Source organism: Macrobrachium nipponense, chromosome 8 (genome assembly GCF_015104395.2).
Source record: "Macrobrachium nipponense isolate FS-2020 chromosome 8, ASM1510439v2, whole genome shotgun sequence".
NCBI classification, from domain to species: domain Eukaryota; kingdom Metazoa; phylum Arthropoda; class Malacostraca; order Decapoda; family Palaemonidae; genus Macrobrachium; species Macrobrachium nipponense.
In genome coordinates, this window is record NC_087203.1 from 77792743 (window position 1) to 77812227 (window position 19485).

Here is a 19485-nt window from a genome sequence, read left to right on the forward strand (position 1 = left end):
GTTAACAAACTGACGTCTTCTGAAACGTCTGTAGAACAGATAGTAGACATTTTATTATTCCTTAGCAATGTTAGAAATTTAGCAATGTCTACCATTAAAGGATACAAGGCGATGCTATCTTCAGTGTATAGGCACAGAGGTGTCAACTTGTCTAACAATCAAGACATAGGCGACCTTATAAAATCCTTTTACACAATGAAACAAAAGAATTCCTTTACTGTCTCATGGAATTTAGATGTAGTTTTGAATTGGCTCTCAAGCTTTCAGTTCGAGCCTCTCCAGAATCTCTCTCTTAGAAGTCTCATGAAGAAGACACTAATTAGTGGCTCTAGCAACAGCTAGACATGTAAGGGAGCTGCAGGCTATTATAAAAATGAATAGAAATCTTGCACAGAGATGCGGTATGTTTGTTAATGCTAAACATTTTAGCCAAAAATGAGGATCCAGTTAACCCTTGGCCTTGCTCATGTGTGATGAAGAACCTGATGGACATCTTAGGTCCAGAGGAGGAAGAAAGGTTTCTTTGTCCTGTGAGATCTTTAATGTACTATTTCCAAAGGAGAGAAAATTAGAGGGCCATTTGATCACCTTTGGTGCTCTGTGAGAAATCCAGTTAGTCCTTTGTTGAAGAATGCAATTTCCTTTTTCTTGAGAAAGCTAATCTCAGAAGCCCACTCTCAAGTAAAAGATGCTTTTAATATTTTGGAAGTAAAAGCTCATGAAGTTAAAGCTGTGGCCACATCTCTAGCTTTCATGCATAATTCTTCAATTTCCTTAATTCTGCAAACAACGTTTAGGAGATGTAAATTAGTTTTCACTTCACAGTATCTAAAGGACATCGAGACAGTATGTGAAAATTGCAGTAGTCTGTGGCCTTTATCCATGACTGGTATGGTGTTGGGGGTAGAAGCATAGGGAACTGATTGTTCCTTTGTTTTTCGCTCACCTTGAATCAAGGTTTGTGTTTTTATACATTCAACTTCCCTGTCAGATATATACTTAGCTATAGACTCCGTCGTCCCCGACAGAAATTCGAATTTCGCGGCACACGCTGCAGGTAGGTCAGGTGATCTACCGCCCCGCCGCTGGGTGGCAGGAATAGGAACCATTACCGTTATAGAACCAGACTTTCTCTGTCGCCCGTATTGTAAACATACGTTTGCGGTATCTCCTGATTTGATTTTCGTTTTTTCATCGCCATCGATCTTCTGGGCTGTCTTTTGCAGGGAAGTACTGGGTCTTTGGTTTGGCATACGTTTTTATTAACTTTAATGAATTTCGCTTCAAAATTTCGAAGAATATATTACGTGAAACTACCGAAGTTTTCGGTAGACACTCACATAGTTTGCAAGAAAGGGAATTATTAATATTTATTCATTAATACGTGTAATAAGTGTTACAACTTTATTGAGGAAATATAAAACTCTAATTCTCTAATTTAGGAAGTCAGAAAAGCATATGAATAGATACGCTTCCTTTAGAAGCTTTAATAGCTTTTGTGCTAACGAGCAGTTAGAGTATTAGCAGTACTAGTAGTTGTTGCATCCTCATTACCTTCTTACTCCACAGAAACTACAAATTCATATTTGCAAATTTGAAGATAAATGGATGTACTTCAAGATGTGAGCTCTTAAAAGGTAAGAAGTGAATATAGTGTTCCCCATTGCAGTGGAGGGTGCGTCTGATCGGCTCTGTCTCGCTCCCAGGTTTAGACCGCTTCCAAGCTCACAAGCCCAGAGGAGAAGGAATGTCGAAAGCCACACGGAGGTTTCAGAGAATCCCCACCGGTCAGGCGTCCCCTCGGCAGATTCTGTAGAACGTCCCAGACTGCCAAGTTTGCCATTGGAAAGGCGTCCTAAAATAGTGGAGGGTGCGTCCGATCGGCTTTGTCTCGCTCTCAGGCCTAGACCTTTTCCAAGCTCACAAGCCCAGAGGAGAAGGAATGTCGAAAGCCTTACAGAGGTTTCAGAGAATCCCCACCGGTCGGGCGTCCCCTTGGCAGGTTCTGTAGTAGCGTCCCATACTGCCAAGGATAGCCGTTGGAAAGGCATCCTAAAACAGTGTTTTTCGTCATCCGATTCTTCATCGAAAAAAGGTTGGAGTTCTGACAAGCTATCGAGACCTTCTAGAATATCGTGGAATTCGCCAGCTTTGGATTCTAGCCCGGAAAGTTTTCCGGAGTACTATCCATCTGAGAAGAAGAAGAAAGAGATTTATTCATCAAATCCTCCTTCCCCTAGATCGGATACGGAGAAAGATAATGCAACCAACCATTTCCAGAAAGAGTGGCAATCGTTTGGAAATTGGACAAGATTCGTACGATCTCTCATTCATTGATTAGAGGCTCTTCCAGATAATAGAGGCGTAGAATACGGCCTTATCTCCAAAAGAATAAAAGCTTGAGAGGTTCTCTTCGATCCTCGGTTTTCATTTGCGATCTCTTTCTGCTAATACTAATTCGTGTTTATTAACGAAAAGAACGAAGAGAGTAAGATTTCCATTCTCTCTCTGCATCGGAGAGGAAAGAATGTAGTAAGAAAATTTGGTGTATACGACGACTGTATGACAAGTCATATACGCATACCGTCGTTACCTTTGGGGTTCGCTACGGAATTATATATATCCTTACAGGAATTTCCTAGTAAGGACTACGCTTAAAGGGTTTGTTACGACAACACCTACTCAGCTTCGGTATTTAACGAAGGTTGTTTTGCTAAATATGCATTATTGAGGGCTTCCTTAGGCTCGAGAAAAATTTTATCATATTCCTTCATTGAATGGAGTAACTGGCAACTCAGGAAGAATGCTGCGAGGCAGTGGACGGGACTGCTGTCATTGTAAGGCGTAAGCCAACACAGTACCATCTAGTTCTCGGTCATGAACGGTTGGTTACATCTCTCTCTCCTACGGGATCGAATGGTTAACCGTATCTCACCCCTACAATCATGGACTTAGCCTCGAATTGAGGGGATTTATAGGCAAACATGAATAACATTGTATTCGTTTTGCTAAGAAGTTTTCAATAAAAAGATCCCTTGTAACCTTTCGGTACTGTTTACCGCAATGTAACAGGATTATAAGGAAGAGATAGACAATATGATTCTAACACAGAAGAGCAATATATTATATGGTGCTCTCATGCTTACGAAAGCATAGTCTTATTAGGGAATATTCTCAGTGAGAATATGGATGAATTGGTTGGGAACAATTTTTTCTTCGTGATAGAAGTTTGTTCCCCTGTATGGGCTATATGAAGCCTATCAAGTTCTTCCTATCAAGAAACGGAAATAACATTTGAGAGGGTGCCGGGTACCAGGACAGAGGTACAGATGTCCTGGTGCATATTCTAAAGAATCACACCAGTGGCAGAAGCAAAAATAATGGACTTGGTAATTTCTCGATATAGCGAGTTATTAATCGAAGAGTTCAGTAGCCTCTGACAGCAGGCTTGGTTACGGTACGGTTCGTTCCTGATTTCGTACCCCGTCTAACTTGAAGGAGGTTCGATCCCAAGGAGGGACGAAATTATTTAAATCAATTAAGTCATTTTTCACAGTCTCATATTTCAAGAAGCATTGAGATTTTTTTTTTTTTTTTCGCGTTAACAAGAGAGAACCTGTTTGGAACACGGACACGGAACGTAACGATCCTTAAGAGGTTCTCTACACGATGTTGCACGTTCCGTGAGAATCTTCTCGATCAACGATAATAACTATTAACGTCTGTATATGCTGAGTTGGAAAAAGAGTTGTGAAAACCTGCGATACGTCTTCTTCATAGATCTTTTCGCAAAGCTGAAGACGAAAAGACTTCCTCTAGACTGCTTCCTTATCCTCGAACTAAGAGAGGTAGCAATATACGCCATCCTTTACTTTCAAAGGGAAATAAGCATTATTTTTTTTTTCTCCAATATATAAATTCTTATTGGACGCATTAAGATATTTACTGGCGTCAGAGGAAGAGAGGATGATGCCTTTGGCACCATTTTTGCCTTCAGGAAGCTGGATTCACAGAGGTCACGTCCTTCTTACAGCACTTTTATAAAGGCTTTAACAAGAGAGGCGGTCTACTCTATCAGCCTCACTTAGAAAGGGACCTAAAAAACCTCTACACTCTGAGTCTGTCTGCGGGCAGACTGACGAGAAGTGATAGGGATGAGAGGATTTTGCAAGGTGAATGACAAGAGTCATAGAAAAGACATAAAAGTGCTGCAGATAGACTCCGCTACGAAGATCCTAAGAGAATTGCAACAACAGATATCTTCGTTAGTGGGAGTTTTAAAGAAGGATCCTCCCAGGAGAAAGGATCGCTTCCTTCCAGTTAAGAAATCCCGTCCGATAGAAGTCTTTGATAGCTCAGATGAGGCGTCTGTCAGGAGTCTGGCGCCAAGCGCCTGCCAGACGCAAAATGCCGACAAGGCGAGAGGATCCTATTAGGAAATACAGAAAAGCGCCTGAGCCTCCTACCAGGCGCCTGGCGCCTGAGGCTCTGGCCGGGTGCCTGGCGCCTGAGGCTCCTGCCGGGCGCCTGGCGCCTGAGGCGCATTCTGGGGGCCTGGCAACCAGGCGCCAGGAGCCAGCCAGGCGCCAGGCTCCAGGCGCCATGAACCAGGATCTCCTTCTTCATTGGACATGGAGTTAGAAGTGGACCAGGAGGCTCCTCTTTGGGACTTTTCGCAGGATCAGTTTTCTCCTGACAGGATCTCTAGATGTCACACAGGCGGCCGTAGCCCTTGTCAGGATGTGGCTGGTTCTGTGAGAGGTTTTGAGCATTCAAGACTTTCTCCTGATAGGGACGTTAGTTGTCGCACAGGCGGCCGTTGTCCTTATCAGGATAGTCTTAATGCAAGTAGAGGCAAAGAGCAAGATCGGCCTTCTCCTGGCGAGGATTCAAGATGTCGCACAGGCGACCGTAGCCCTTGTCAGGTTAGAGTCGGTACTACTAAAACCCCTTCACCTTGCGAAAGGAAGCGCTCTCCTCCGGTTGCTCATTCTTCTCCCAACTTGACTGGACAGGAAATGGAAGATAGATCGGAATTGGAAGCCAATAAGGGGGCAGGTCTCTCAGTTTATAAGACCTTAGCAACCCTTTTATTGAAAGAATTCATTCATGACTAGTAAGAGGATATTAAAATCATCCTCCTAAAATAAGAGAAAACCAACAGTAGGACATTATGTACTTTGAGTTGGAATCTTTTCATGGCCCGCAGATTCCTTGTTCCGACAAGTGGGAACCTCCTCATCAAGCTTCTTTAGAAATCTTATGAGAAAATTCATTTTTTCTCTTGGCTCTAACAACTACCAAGAAGACAAGTGAAATTAAGTTATGAGGTCTCGCATCGAATTCAATGGAGGCTCGACTATTGGTTCTTACCATCACATTATTTCTGGAAAAGAATTAACACCCTTCTAACCCTGCATCAGAGCTCTGAAGTTAAGGGACTTTCCCATTTGAAAGGGGAAGAGATAGAAGGGTCTCTGTGCCCGGTAGGGGCGCTTAAACTTTATCTTTAATAGAAGAAATCGCTTAAGGTTTTTCTATATAGTCTTTGGGCTGCGATGAGGACATGAAACGCTTCCCAGAAGGCGTTCAGAAGGAGAAGACAAGAACCAAGAAAGGCCTGGGATCGCCCACTTTCGGCTCAGAGTCATCTTCATCTTCATCTTCCAGACCTTCCCCTCCTTCGGACAAGGAGAGGGAAGATTCTACAACTAGAGACTTCCTTGACAGGCAGGAATAGAGCTCGTCAGCAACGGAAGTATTCACGAAGGATCCTCCCCGGAAAGAAGACTCGTTCTCTCTTGTCCTGTTAAGACAGCCAATCGTCTACGGGACGTGATTGACTCCAAGCTCCTCCCCTGGTCCTAGACCAAAGGATCCAGGTGGAAGAGAACCTTCCACCCTTCTCCAGTCTCTGGACAAAATATTGTCGGTTTTTTGCTCAGGATCTTCGGACAACGAAGCGCCAGCCAGGCGCCAAGTGCCAAACAAGCGAAAAACGCTATAGGCAGACAGCTCGAATGAACGAGTTTATTGTCTGAGGCGGAGAAGGGGCGGACCACCAACCTGGCACAAATGCGCCAGAGTTGAACAGATCGGACAGGTGAGAGTGTCCGATGTGGACATCGCTAGCTAGCCTCGAGACTCCAGCTAAGCTCGAAGCTCCAGCAAGTGGGGAGGAGCCAGCTGGGCGCCAGAAGTGCCAGCCAGGCACCAGGCGCCAAAAAGCGCCAGCCAGGCTCCAGGCTTCATCCAGAAGAGAGCCATATCAAAGAACACCCTGGTCTTCTTTGAGACAAGTGTGATCTCTAAAGCACTTCATAAGTGACTTGATGATTCCTTCAGACAGCTGAGAATTAAAAGCGCTTGAAGTGCGAGCTTTTGCGAATTCTTATTCTTTCCATAACAATATGTCATAAAGGACGTATTAGCTGTCACATACGGGAGATGCAACTCTGTGTTGACTTCCCATTACCCGAAGGATGTCAAGTTAACCTACGAGAGATCCTTCTCTCTTGGTTTATACGTGTCTGTGGATACGTTGCTGGGATAGGGAGCCGACACTGATCCTTAACTAGTGAGTTAAGTTTATTTAACGTGGTGTTTTTTCATTGGGTTGTTTGAAAGGAGTTTGGGGATAATTCTTTTTCAAATTAAGCACTAACCCTCGTGTTAGGATCAGGTGATCGGGACCGGTGTTGTGCTCCTTAATTATGCCACTAGGCATAGGTGTATTGTCATGTAAGTGGATAAGACCCCATTGACAAAAGACCATTAGATTCTGTCGAGTAAGTGGATAAGACCCCATTGACAGATCTACAAGAACTCTTAGCCATAGGTCACATCCTCGCTGAGGCTCTTGAGACGAAGCAGACTTCTAGCAATAGCTAGGAAGTCAACCCTTCGTCTAAACACATAGGAACCAAGGTTTTATTTATTTATTACCTACAACGTATGTTGTTTACCTGTCTAATCAGTAATTAGCTGTCTCTTACCCTCCGCCAAAGGTGCCAATCAGCTAAGTATATATCTGACAGGGAAGTTGAATGTATGAAAATGATATTGTTATTGTACAATAAAGTTTCATACATACTAACCTGGCAGATATATAGATTAAATGGCCCACCCAGCCTCCCCTCAGGAGACAGGTGGAAGAGAAAATCTGGTTCTAGAACAGTAATGGTTCCTATTCCTGCCACCCAGCGGCGGGGCGGTAGATCACCTGACCTACCTGCAGCGTGTGCCGCGAAATTCGAATTTCTGTCGGGGACGGCGGAGTCTATAGCTAAGTATATATCTGCCAGGTAAGTATGTATGAAACTTTATTGTACAATAACAATATCATTTTTTTTGGGGAAGTCTGGGGGTACCTGGAGTACCCACCAGATTGCTGTCTTTTTTTTTTTTTTTTTTTTTTTTTTTTTTTTTTTTTTTTTTTTTTTTTTTTTATTGGTTGGGTAATGGTGGTTTTTGGTTTTGTTGTGTACATAGGTGTTGGTTGTATTTTATTCTGGTCTATGCTTAGGGCAAGGGAAAATTGTACTTAGCTTTGTTAGCACAAGGTATACTACTTCCTCTGCTACAAAGTTCCCCACTAATGTAGGAGTGACAGTTGGTTATACAGCCATGCTCACTATTAGTTGGGTAAAGCGCTGACCAGTGGCAGTAACTTCCTGCAGCACCTTTCTCAACAGGTAAGGAAACAAACAGGCATTTGTAATAATGCTGGCAATTATTCTTTACTTCAATTCATTAATCCTTAATTAATACTTTGGTCTAAAAATGTCAGTGCTACTCCTGCCTCCAGGCAATGCGGAATCTGCTATGTTATTATACTTGGTAAGTTACTTAAATGAAAATGTCATTTTTATAATAAAATTAGATTTTATTGCAGTGTCTTAACGAACAATTATACAGCTGTAGGTTCCCTGCGAATGACAGACAATAGATAAAAAAACTTCCGCGGTGGCGCCACCAGCACTTATGTAGGTGACGTCATCTCCCTCCACTCGAGGGAGCTATAGGTACAATTGCCCAGGTAACATCAATTCATTCTCTGCCGGCTTCTGGTGAACATCGGTGGTCGGTGCAGACTTTTCTCCATTTGTTGGGAAGTTTATCCCTCCAATATCGGTGAAGTATTCAACTTCATGTTTGTGGGATTGTAGCTTAATTTCTTTTCTGCAATTTTGTGGCTTTACCGTCATGTCGGACTCTAGTCCTTCAGTAGTTAGGTTTTGCGCTAGAGGGTGCAAAACTAGGCTAGTTAAATCAATTTATGATTCGCACACTAAGTGCATTAAGTGTAGGGGTTGTGAATGCTCGAGAGAATCAACTTGTGATGAATGCAAGGATTAGAGTGAACAACTGTGGAAAGTTTTTGTTTCTTACTCGGGGAAGGTAATTAAGGATATGAAGAGGAAGGCGGCTCTCAGAGCTGAAAGTGAGACTAGTTTAGCTTCTTCTGCTTCTTTTATCGAAGCACCTGGTCCTATTCCTTCTCCTTCTCCTCTCATTATGTCTCCGATCTTGAGTCCTCCTACTCCTGCACCTGTAACTCCCTTGCCTACTTCCCGTGGAGTTTCTCCTGACACCATTGCTAGCCTCGAATCTAAATTTGAAAAGAAATTCAATGTATTAGCGAATACTGTTATGCAGTTAGGGTTATCTGTAAAGTCTTTCATTGAAAAGACTTCTAGTGAAGTGAGAAGTGTCAGTGCAGTGAAACCTGAGGGGGTGGCTGTTTGTCCCGATAGTTCTCCTAGACGAAGGTCCCTGTCCCGCTCCCCCGCCTCGGGGAGAAGACATACCGGAGGTCCAAGGGAGACTGTCGGGGTTTGCCCACAGACAGTTGCCTCCTCCGTTGATGCTGTGGTGCGACAGCAGGAGTCGACTAAGCATTATTGGAAAGGTGTGTCGTTTAGTCATCAGTTATCGACAGAGTCGAGTGATTCGTCGCCGGTTAGACGTCATAAGTGGCGTGATTCTTCAGCCTCACGTCCATTGAAAAGACATTCAACTGAAGAAGTGTTCTCTCCGCCCCCTGTGAAGAGGAACAGAGAAATAGACAACCCTCGCCTGTCGTGTAGCGTAGCTATATGGACTTCGCCACGGACTCTCACGACATCGACAGCTACCTTCGACTTGATTGCACAACGAACTGCTCCAAGTCTGTCGAGATCTACGACTCATCTAGCAGTTGAAAGTTTACCTTCGACATCGCATACGACAGAGAATTCGACTGGCGTGAGACCTCCGGTACCGATCGTGTCGAAGTCCAGAACTCCAGTTGCTACAACTTCAGCTCAAGAAGACGAGAATTTAGTTCCTTTACGTCGACAGTTGCAGGAGCTGATGAACTGGATGAAAGAAAGCAAACAATGTCCGAAGAATAATGAGTCGAATCAAGAACTCTCTCTGTCGCCTATCTCTTCGGATGACGAGTAGGACTTAGAAGCGGACTCTATTCCTCTCTCGTCGTATTCGAAGCTGTTACGCTATCTTCTGGATATGTACCCGGATTACTTCGTAGCAGCCGCTCCCAGGTCACCTGCTTCCATCTTCCTGATGAGAAGGAAGAATTTTGATCCTCTTCTCCTGAAGCTCGTACTGTCTAAGGCTGTTAAACGATCGCTTCGTGATATAGAAGACTGGTTGAAGCTCAAGAGAGAGTTCAGGAAAGCAACTTTCGCCTATCCACCGTGGAAACTGGTAAAAAAGAGGTATAGGTTCTATGTAACCGGAGAAGCTCCCTCCATGGGAGTGCCTGCCTCCTCCCAGGGGGACTTCTCTGGCCTGGTAGATGCAAATAGGAGGTCCGCGTTTGCAGCAGCAAAAATATTCTTTACATCTCCCGAATTGGACCACTTGGTAAAGAATATCTTCAAGATTTTGGAGATTATGAGTTTCTTGGACTAGATGATCGGAGCCCTCGCTACGAAAATAGAAGACTGCTCTACTCCGGACTGGCTTGGAGTTTTGTCATGCGCCGACAAATCAGTTCAGGATGGTTGCGATGAGCTTGCCTCCCTTTTCGCATTCGGGACCCTCAAGAAAAGGCAGCTCTGGTTGTTCTTTTGTTTTGAGAGGAGTCGCTTCACCTCAGAAGTCCGCCCTTTTTTTTTCTCTTCTCGACAAGAATCATCTGTTTCCCGAAGAAACAGTGGCCAAGACACTTTCTGCACTGGAAAAGAAGTCCACTAATGACTTACTTGCTCAATCTTCTAAGCGAATTAAACCCTCGACTGTGACGCCTACCACCTCGGAATCGCCCTTGCAGAAGAAACCCTTTCAAGGGGGCAAGTCTTGACCGTTCGTCAGGCCTCGATCGAATTTATGACTCCTGACCAAGGCCTCGACAAAATCCGACTCTAAATCGTCAAAGTGATCCTTCAATCCTTCATGCTCCGGTAGGGGGCAGACTGAGCTTCTTTTGGGAGGAATGGAGTCGCAGAGGGGCAGAACCCTGGGTAACCCAAGTTCTCCGGTTCGGTTACTCCATTCCTTTCAAAAACACTCCCCCTCTATCCAATGTTCCCATAGCATTGCCCGCCTACTCTCCAGGCTTGGAGAAGTTTGTAGCTTTAACTCAAGAAATAGAGATTCTTGTGCAGAAGGCGGTCATAGAGGAGATAAGCGACAGACCATCCCTGGGGTTTTACAACCGTCTGTTCGTAGTCCCCAAGTCATCAGGGGGCTGGAGGCCTGTGCTGGACGTAAGCACACTGAACTTGTTCGTTCAGAAGACCAAATTCAATATGGAAACGACTCGTTCGGTGTTGGAATCCCTTCACCAAGGGGACTAGATGGTATCCCTGGATATGCAGGACGCATACTTCCACATATTAATTCACCAGGACTCCAGGAAATACCTTCGGTTTATTTTCATGGGCAAGACCTATCAGTTTCGAGCTCTTTGGTTCGGCCTCTCGACAGTACCGCAGGTATTTATGCGAGTACTAACTCCGCTGGGGAAGTGGCTTCACCTCCTGAACATCAGTGTCACTCTACCTAGACGACTGGCTTCTCCGCTCCTCTTCGGAAAGTAAATGTATGAAGGATCTAAAGAGGACTCTTTCATTAACTCACTCGTTAGGTCTCCTTATAAACGAGGAGAAATCTCAGTTATTCCCGACTCAGAGCATTCTCTATTTGGGTATAACTCTGAACTCTCGAGTTTTTCGGGCTTTTCTCTCACCAAAGAGAGTCCAGTCGTGTCTGGAAGTAGCACAGGACTTCCTGGACAGCAAGTCCTGTTCTGCCAACCGTTGGATCAGTCTGTTAGGGACACTAGCTTCAGTGGAACAGTTTGTCAAACTCGGAAGACTGCACATGAGGCCTCTACAGTTCTTCCTGAAGGCGTCATGGTGCAGGAAGACTCAACCGGACTCAACAGTTTTCTCGATTTCAGACGAAATCAAGGAGGACTTAGCGTGGTGGCTATCAAAACCAAGACTGGTAGAAGGTCTTTCGCTTCGTCTGCTCCACCCAACCCTTCAGTTCTTTCCAGACGCCTCCGATGCAGGTTGGGGAGCCCTGTTGGGGAAGAACGAAGCGTCGGGGGAATGGTCGGAAACTCAACGCTCTCTTCATATCAACATGAGGGAGCTATTAGCAGTGTACCTGGGACTTCAGGCGTTCGCTCATCTCGTGAAGGGACAGGTAGTTGCAGTTCACGGAGACAACTCCAAAGCACTTTCCTACATCAGGAAACAAGGGGGGAGGCGCTCTTTCACCCTCTACAACCTTGCAAAAGATCTGCTTCTGTGGGCAGAAAAATTTCAAGTTTCGCTAATCCCTCGGTTTGTTCAAGGGAAAATGAACATGCTGGCGGACAAACTAAGTCGACGTCACCAAGTACTACCGTTGGAATGGGCTCTCGATGCGAAGGTCTGCCTAGACCTATGGAAACTTTGGGGAAAGCCGATGATAGACCTCTTTGCTACTTCAAGGAACAACCGTCTTCCGCTGTTTTGCTCTCCAGTCCCGGACCCTCTTGCATGGTCAGTCGATGCAATGTTACTAGACTGGTCGGGCCTGGATGCGTACGCCTTTACCCCGTTCGGCCTGATAAGACAGGTGCTGAACAAAGTGTCATTTCACCAAGAAGTCTCTCTGACACTAGTCACTCCGTTCTGGCCAAGGAAAGAATGGTTCCCAGATCTCCGAGATCTCCTCGACTTGCTCGTAGATTTCCCCAGGCTTCTTCCGTTAAAGAGATGTCTACTCAGACAACCACACTACGTAAGGTTCCACCAAGGGTTATCCGCTCTGGCACTGACAGGCTTCAGACTGTCAGGAGTCTCGTCAGAGCAAAAGGTTTTTCAAGACGAGCTGCAGAAGCTATCGCTAACTGCAGACGAGATTCTTCTAACAGACTATACCAGTCTAAATGGGGAGTGTTTCGAAAGTGGTGTAAGCAAACTAAATTCTCTTCTTCTGAAACATCTGTGAACAAAATAGCGGATTTCCTTTTATTCCTAAGAGACGTTAAGCGTTTAGCACCTTCGACGATTAGGGGATACAGAGGGATGCTGGCTTCAGTTTTTAAACACAGAGGACTAGACCTATCTACGAATAGTGATCTTTCCGATCTAATTAAATCGTTTGAGACTTCCAAATCGTGTAGGGATTTGATAGCATGGAATCTTGATATACGTAGTTCCTAAACGGCTTTCGGGTCCTCCCTTTGAACCACTACTTTCTTCGTCTATGAGGAATCTCACCAAGAAGACGTTATTTTTAGTTGCGCTAGCTTCAGCTAGACGAGTTAGCGAACTACACGCGATGGACAAGAAGGTGGGTTTTTCTCAAGGCGACGCAGTTTGCTCCGTGGAGCTCAATTTTCTTGCGAAAAACGAGAACCCTTCTAATCCTTGGTCATGTAACTTCGTTCTCAAGAACCTGACAGACTTTGTAGGCCAGGAAGAACAAGAACGACTTATGTCCCGTGCGGGCATTAAAATATTACCTCCGCAGAACAGAAAGAATTGAAGGTCAGTCGAATCGTCTGTGGTGCTCTGTAAAAAACCCCTCTCGCCCTCTCTCAAAAAACGCTATCTCCTTTTTTCTGAGAGAGTTAATTGTGGAAGTGCACACGCAAGCGAACGATGCAGTGTTTACTTTGCTAAGAGTGAAAGCGCACGAAGTTCGGGCAGTAGCGACCTCCCTCGTGTTTCGACACAACTTGTCGCTATCCGCGATTCTACAAAGTACCTTTTGGAGGTCTAATTCGGTGTTTGCTACGCATTATTTGAAAGAAATCGAGACAGTGTTCGAAAATTGTAAGTCTCTCGGTCTGCTTTCAGTAGCTGGCATGGTGTTGGGAGAAACGACATAGGGGGTTGCTCCCTCTGTTAGCCTGTCTTTTGCCTTGTATCAAGGTTGACGAGTTAAAGAGAAGTCTGGGGGTACAATACACTACCTGGAATACTCACCAGTCATTTTAGTTATAGTTTTGGTGGGTATAGGTTTTTAATTAGGTAAAGGTGACAGCTTTTTCATGTTGGTTATTTCTGGTCTTAGCCCAGGGCAAAGACAATATTTTGTTGTTTCTTTGTTGAGTCAGCAGTGAACACCATTACTACGAGGATTTTCCACTCCATGTAGAAGCACCCATTGGTCATATTCCAAGCCTTCTACTAAGTAAGATGAGCACCGACCAGAGGCAGTATTATCCTGCAGTAGCTCTCTTGCAAGGTAAGGTACAACAGGCACTAGTAACAGTCCTTTTGGGTATTTTTTCAAGAATCATGTTATTTTTTAATTAAAACTCACATCCACAGCCCCCGTCCTTGCAATAGGTAATCAGCTGTATAATTGTTTGGTAAGACACTGCAATAAAAATGGAATTTTCATTGTAAAATAAAATTTTATTGCATACTTACCGAACAATTATACAGCTGTAGGTTCCCTACGAATGGCAGACAATAGATTCAAAACTTCTGCGGTGGCGCCGCCAGCGCTGATGTAGGTGACGTCATCTCCCTCCACTCGAGGGAGCTATAGGTACAATTGCCCAGGTAACATCAATTCGTTCTGCCCAGCCATCCACCATGGGGAGGAGGGAGGGCTTTGATTAATAATTGTTCGGTAAGTATGCAATAAAATTTTATTTTACAATGAAAATTCCATTTTTATTTATACTACTTACCAAGTAAATACATGATCGGAGCCCACCCTCCTCTCCTCGCATGGATATTATGGCAGATAACGAATTGAGCTTCTGCTAGTTTGTGTCCTAAACTCCCAGATAGTGGGCGGGAACTACCCACCTACACACTATCGATAGTAGCGCCACAGTGCCAATTTTAAATTTTTTAAGCTGCCTTAGGTTAGGGGACCATAGCTATGTACAGTCCCAAATTATGCGTGTTCAAATTGTGCGATTCCCCTTTTATGCGGTTGGTAGTTCTCATAAATAGATTTTCTCTATCTACAAAGCCGTTCAAATTCTGCGAGTCACGCCACAAAACGTATCAAATCTATTGTCTTTTCAAGTATTTTAGATGTGGGGGGGTTTGCTGGTATCTGAGAGAAGGGGTGTGGGGAATGCATGGAGGAAAAAACTATTATTCCTCCAAGGGGGAATGCGAGAGAAAGATTTCCAACAGCCATTAGCTAAGACGGAAGGCTCTCCTCACTCATTTGTGACATCATAGCACAGTGTGTATGAATGATCATCGCCATATGTATTATTTAGGTCTGCGAAGTGTATTCTGATCATCCGCATCATGCAGATTTGATCATTTAATTTTTTCTATTGTTGAAAAAGGTTTTGATGAAAATGACTAGTAAAAGTAATTAACAGAGAAGCAGATGTGTTTGAGAGAGTCGTTTCATATTGAATATGGAATTTTTATCATATCTTTAAGAAATTGTAATTTCTTATAAAATTTTGAATTTTTGAGAGAGAGAGAGAGAGAGAGTGAGAGAGAATCTTTTGATCTAAACTTTTCAAGAAACTCATTTCATGTTGAATTTTGAGTTTTTATCATTTCTTTTTAAGAAATTGTAATTTTATATCAAATTTTGAATTTTCATCAGTTATTTTTGTATCATAGAATAAATTTATATGAAAACGATTACATAGTGAATGTGCCGGACAAAGCGGTCGTAAGCAAGTTTGTTAGGCGTAACGGGAGTGAAGACACGCATGATCCCAGTACCCGAAACAGTTCACAAAGCCTTCCTTCGACTGAAGAACTCTTCACGGAGGATGAGATAGAGGAGTTTGATTTTTTTTTTTTTTTTTGGCAGAGGATAGGTAGAGGAAATTCCATCCAAAGTTTTTTTAAAGGAATGACTGTATCGCACAGTGCACTTGCACCCAATGGTGGCATTGTTTACGTGTGGTAGTTTTCACCACCCTGTGTGTATTATTATTAATAGGGTTTAGTTTTTCCTGACCTCTTGAGTCCCAAGTAGACTCTTCTCGGGCTGGTTAGGTCCTGTGTGTAATTTTAAACTTTTTCAAGTTATTAAAACCTTTTTAATGTTTTATTTATCCTTAAGAACAATTTCATATTAGAAAAAATTACAGTACAGTGCATAGAAAGTATTGAAAATGGGTAGTATAAAAAAATGTTGACTGGATAAGTTGCTGTTTGCCTTGGCCCTAATGGAATTAGTCCCATAAGGAATGTGTTTTGAAATCTGCGAATTAACAATTCTGCAGGGCCATGGATCGACCAAATTCTTGCATAATTGGGGACCGTACTGTAATTACTTGTAAGTTATAAATAGAATTAATTTTATTATAAGAATCTCATTTTGCTATGTTTGTATTTTATAATACAATAGTAATATGAAAATACATTCAATATTATTGGATACAGTGAAGTAAAGCACAACTTTTTAAAAGATCCATGGAAAAGATGCTTATTCGTTATGCTTCTATTTTATAATACAATACATACTAGGTGAATATTACATATGCTAATTTTTTATCTCCTGTATGTTGTGACCCCTGCAAATTTAGCTTCAAAATTAGGTCTTCAAAAGCTGCATGATATCTGAGTTTATATGATAACTTTTATTTAAAGTGAAATTAGCCACAGTGAAGTAGTATGTATATTAAAAAAGAAGAGAACAGGAAAATATTGGTTGGTTATGTTACTTTTACCATCTGATAAGTCTAGCACACTTAATTTTTTTTGCTAAGTATGGAAGGTTAGTAGATGGATGTATTCATTCCATTGTTTGATAAATCTAGCATGCTGGCTTGATTGTTGTGTTAAATATTAAATATTTTTATTTTTACTGGGCTCAGTGGTACCCAATAAGCAACAAAATCTAATAAATTGAGGTTCATTCCATATAAGTGTGCCCCGTACCTTTTGACTTATTACCAGGTAAAGGGTGTGATTGGGTTGGTGGAGTAAGGATTTATCTGATATTCATGTTCAGTAGTTTTGACCTAGGTTTTTACTAGGTTTTATTATGTGTCAAGAAGTTTACTTTGTAAATAAGGTATCCGAAATTTGCTTTGCAAAGAAGACAGCAGAACTATTCCCTCATACCATGTGGCCTTCCATTCCTCTGTAACTTATTTGCCCATAATGTCTAAAACCATATGTATTTTTTTTTTTACCATAGTTGAGAAGGTTTATGAACATAAGTATAAACTTGCTATATTTTACGTTGTACAATTGGTATGTAAACAGCTTCTGTGGTCTTGAAATTTATATTGAAGTTCTCTTTTTTTTTTTTTTCTTTTACAGATATGTATTCTTTTTTGATGTACTGAACCTCAACAGGTCATTGAAAATATGTGTGAAAGAGTGCCCTGACCAAACACTGTCAACACTGCAGGATATTCATGATTTTTATAATCGTACAGGCTCTGGTCTTTGTAGGTGAGTCAGTCTTCTGGTTAAGCTAATGAATAAAATGTTTATAGAGAGCTACATGATATGTAAGGAAAAATGCAACATTCATTTCTTTCATTGAAATAAATTGAAAACTGATCTCAATGCATCTATAAGATTATCATATTCTTACACATGAAGGTGTTTAGTGGTAATGAAGTTAAAAGCTACTGCAAGATTGCAGGCATGTAAAACAGTCATAATTTACTAGTATATAGCAGTAATAAGTAGTCCAATTGCATCATCAGTGTTACATGTGTCATGACCACGTTCTTCATGACAATCAGATTCATAAAATATTAAAAGAAATAGGGCTGGAATGGACTGATAAAACTGTAACAACCAAAGGAGTGGGTGTAAAAGAAAATACTTAAGTACCTTAACCTAGTTTATTATACAAATTATGTTACATATGTACAATGAGTACAGGTTTTAGAAAGCAGACAAAGAAATTACAGTATCACAATTATGTAAAATAAACTCCCAATAAGTTACACTTAAATTCCTTTAAGTTCCAAAGCATCAATTGACAAAAAATTTTAATCAACAGCAATACAATTAGTTACAATAAAACCAGCAGTAATAATATCAAACAACACTTAAAGTCGACAACAGAATACAATACAATAATGGAAGATGGCATACAGTGCATAAAAGAAAAGAGCCACATTCTTGCTCATTACCAACAGATACTAGTAAGCATACAAGAGCCATACACTTGCTCATTAACAACAAATACTAGTAAAAATACAAGAGCCATACACTTGCTCATTATCAAACAATACTAGTAAAAATACACTGAAATCTGTAAGAACCACAATCCAAAATTCTCGAGGCCGATCATTGAACATCACCATGTTCAATGCGACAGCTTTGAAGCTGCCACAGAAGAATACTTCTGAACAGGGGGCTATGGGTTAGCCACCACCTCGTCCTCAGGAACTAGATTGATGCCATCCTCAACGATCGACAACCGCTGCACCAAAATCCATCACCATCAACCAGGTGATCCTCCAAAACTGCTGCTGCGGTGGTCTCAACAGAACATTGTCGAGAACCTGCCGATCTGCTTTCCAAAGCCTGACTGACTCTTGTCACTCACAACGTGACATAAGTAAACTAGTCTCCCGACTAAAAGAAGAGAGGGGAGTTAAAAAATTGAAACTAGGTTGTTTCAAAGTCAAACCACCTGACACATGCTGCAGTTAAATAATGATCACATTTTTAATTAACCTGAGCATAAAACATATTTGAAGAGCAGTATGTATTGTCATCTTTACCAAAAGCTTTTCTGCTCTACCTGATCAATTAATTACATATAAGAAAAAATACCATATAATCAATGAGTTCCTGCAGTCTTTCAAGCAAAAAGGTCCTTTGGAATGTGGTTATCAACAGTTTACTTCAAAGTAGCGTGCAGAGAGTTGACTCAGAGTGCACTGACTGATTAAGACTAACTGAGAAGGGTAAAAAAATCTTGACGCATTATGGAAAACTGCTGCATCCCTGGCCCCCCCTCCCACCTTTGCTTTTTTTGTTCTGTCTTTTCCAATTCAAAAGGTAATGTGAAATGCAGCTTAATGTCATAACGGCGCATCCCTTCCCACCCATGAACTGTGGATAGGGAATGAGGAAAGTTGGAATGTAATTAAAAAGAAAATAATAAGACTTGCCTCTTCGAGGAAGAATGATTGCAATAGTTAGGAAAAACTACAGTGATAAAAGAATTCCCAATTGGATTCCCGTTTCCACAGAATTTATGTGGAATGAGGTGGCCTGATGGTTTTACAAGGCTGCCTAAAAGGAAAAATTCTTCTCTTTGACACTGGGGAAATGTCCAAAATAGTATCTGTAGAAAAGAGAGTGAAGCCCCTTGTAGCAGAAGGGAAGAGGACTGAAAGATAAGGTATGGTAGAATGGCTTGAAGAATAAATTGCCCTAAATTAAATTTTTGAAAAGGCAGACAATGAAGCATCTCAAAATAATCAGCAGTATTTCAGAATAGGCAAATGGATATGACATAAAGCATTAATAAATAAAATGTAGAAAAGAATGTACAATACCCCCAATTTTTTTACAGGAAAGTTTAGTCGTTTGAAAAATTTTATTTATCTTCCCAAGACAAGTGACATTTAAGGGCGCCAGCCAGCCAATATAGGGCGAAAAACAGAAAATCATGAAAAAATTCATGGAGCTTCGTATGGCAATGGAAAATGCGTATACAAAATATTTTGTCAAAATTCCTCTTACTTTCATAGTTGCAGGGTAATTAGTAAAAGTAACTTAATAAGCCAAAAGCATTAATCTATACAAGAAAATGCAGTATTTTTTCTTTTAATGTAAATTTTGATAATTATTATCAAACAAATTATGAGCAATGGCATCTGTAGAGATTCCATGAGTTACAAGACAGGAAGACTGAGCTTTACACCCTTCAGTGCGCAGTGCGAGCAGAAACACGAAAGAGAGTACACATGTGAGTTTCACCTCTGACATTTACCGTATATTTCGGCGTATAAGTCGACCGGAAGATAAGTCGACCCCCCTATTCTGAGTAAATTTTTATGATTTTAATTAATATTGGGTATATTAGTCGACCTATAAAATATGAGGCCAA

General features: G+C 41.9%; 1 protein-coding gene across 5 annotated transcripts in view; it reads left to right on the plus strand.

The window, feature by feature from the left end:
- LOC135222868 (choline transporter-like 1) overlaps positions 1-19485 on the plus strand; it is a 534082-nt gene that overhangs the window by 85986 nt on the left and 428611 nt on the right. For all 5 annotated transcript variants that reach the window (XM_064261214.1, XM_064261216.1, XM_064261218.1 and 2 more), the window contains exon 4: positions 16722-16856. In XM_064261214.1, the coding sequence (XP_064117284.1) occupies positions 16722-16856 (135 nt within the window). The remainder of the gene's footprint in view (positions 1-16721; positions 16857-19485) is intronic.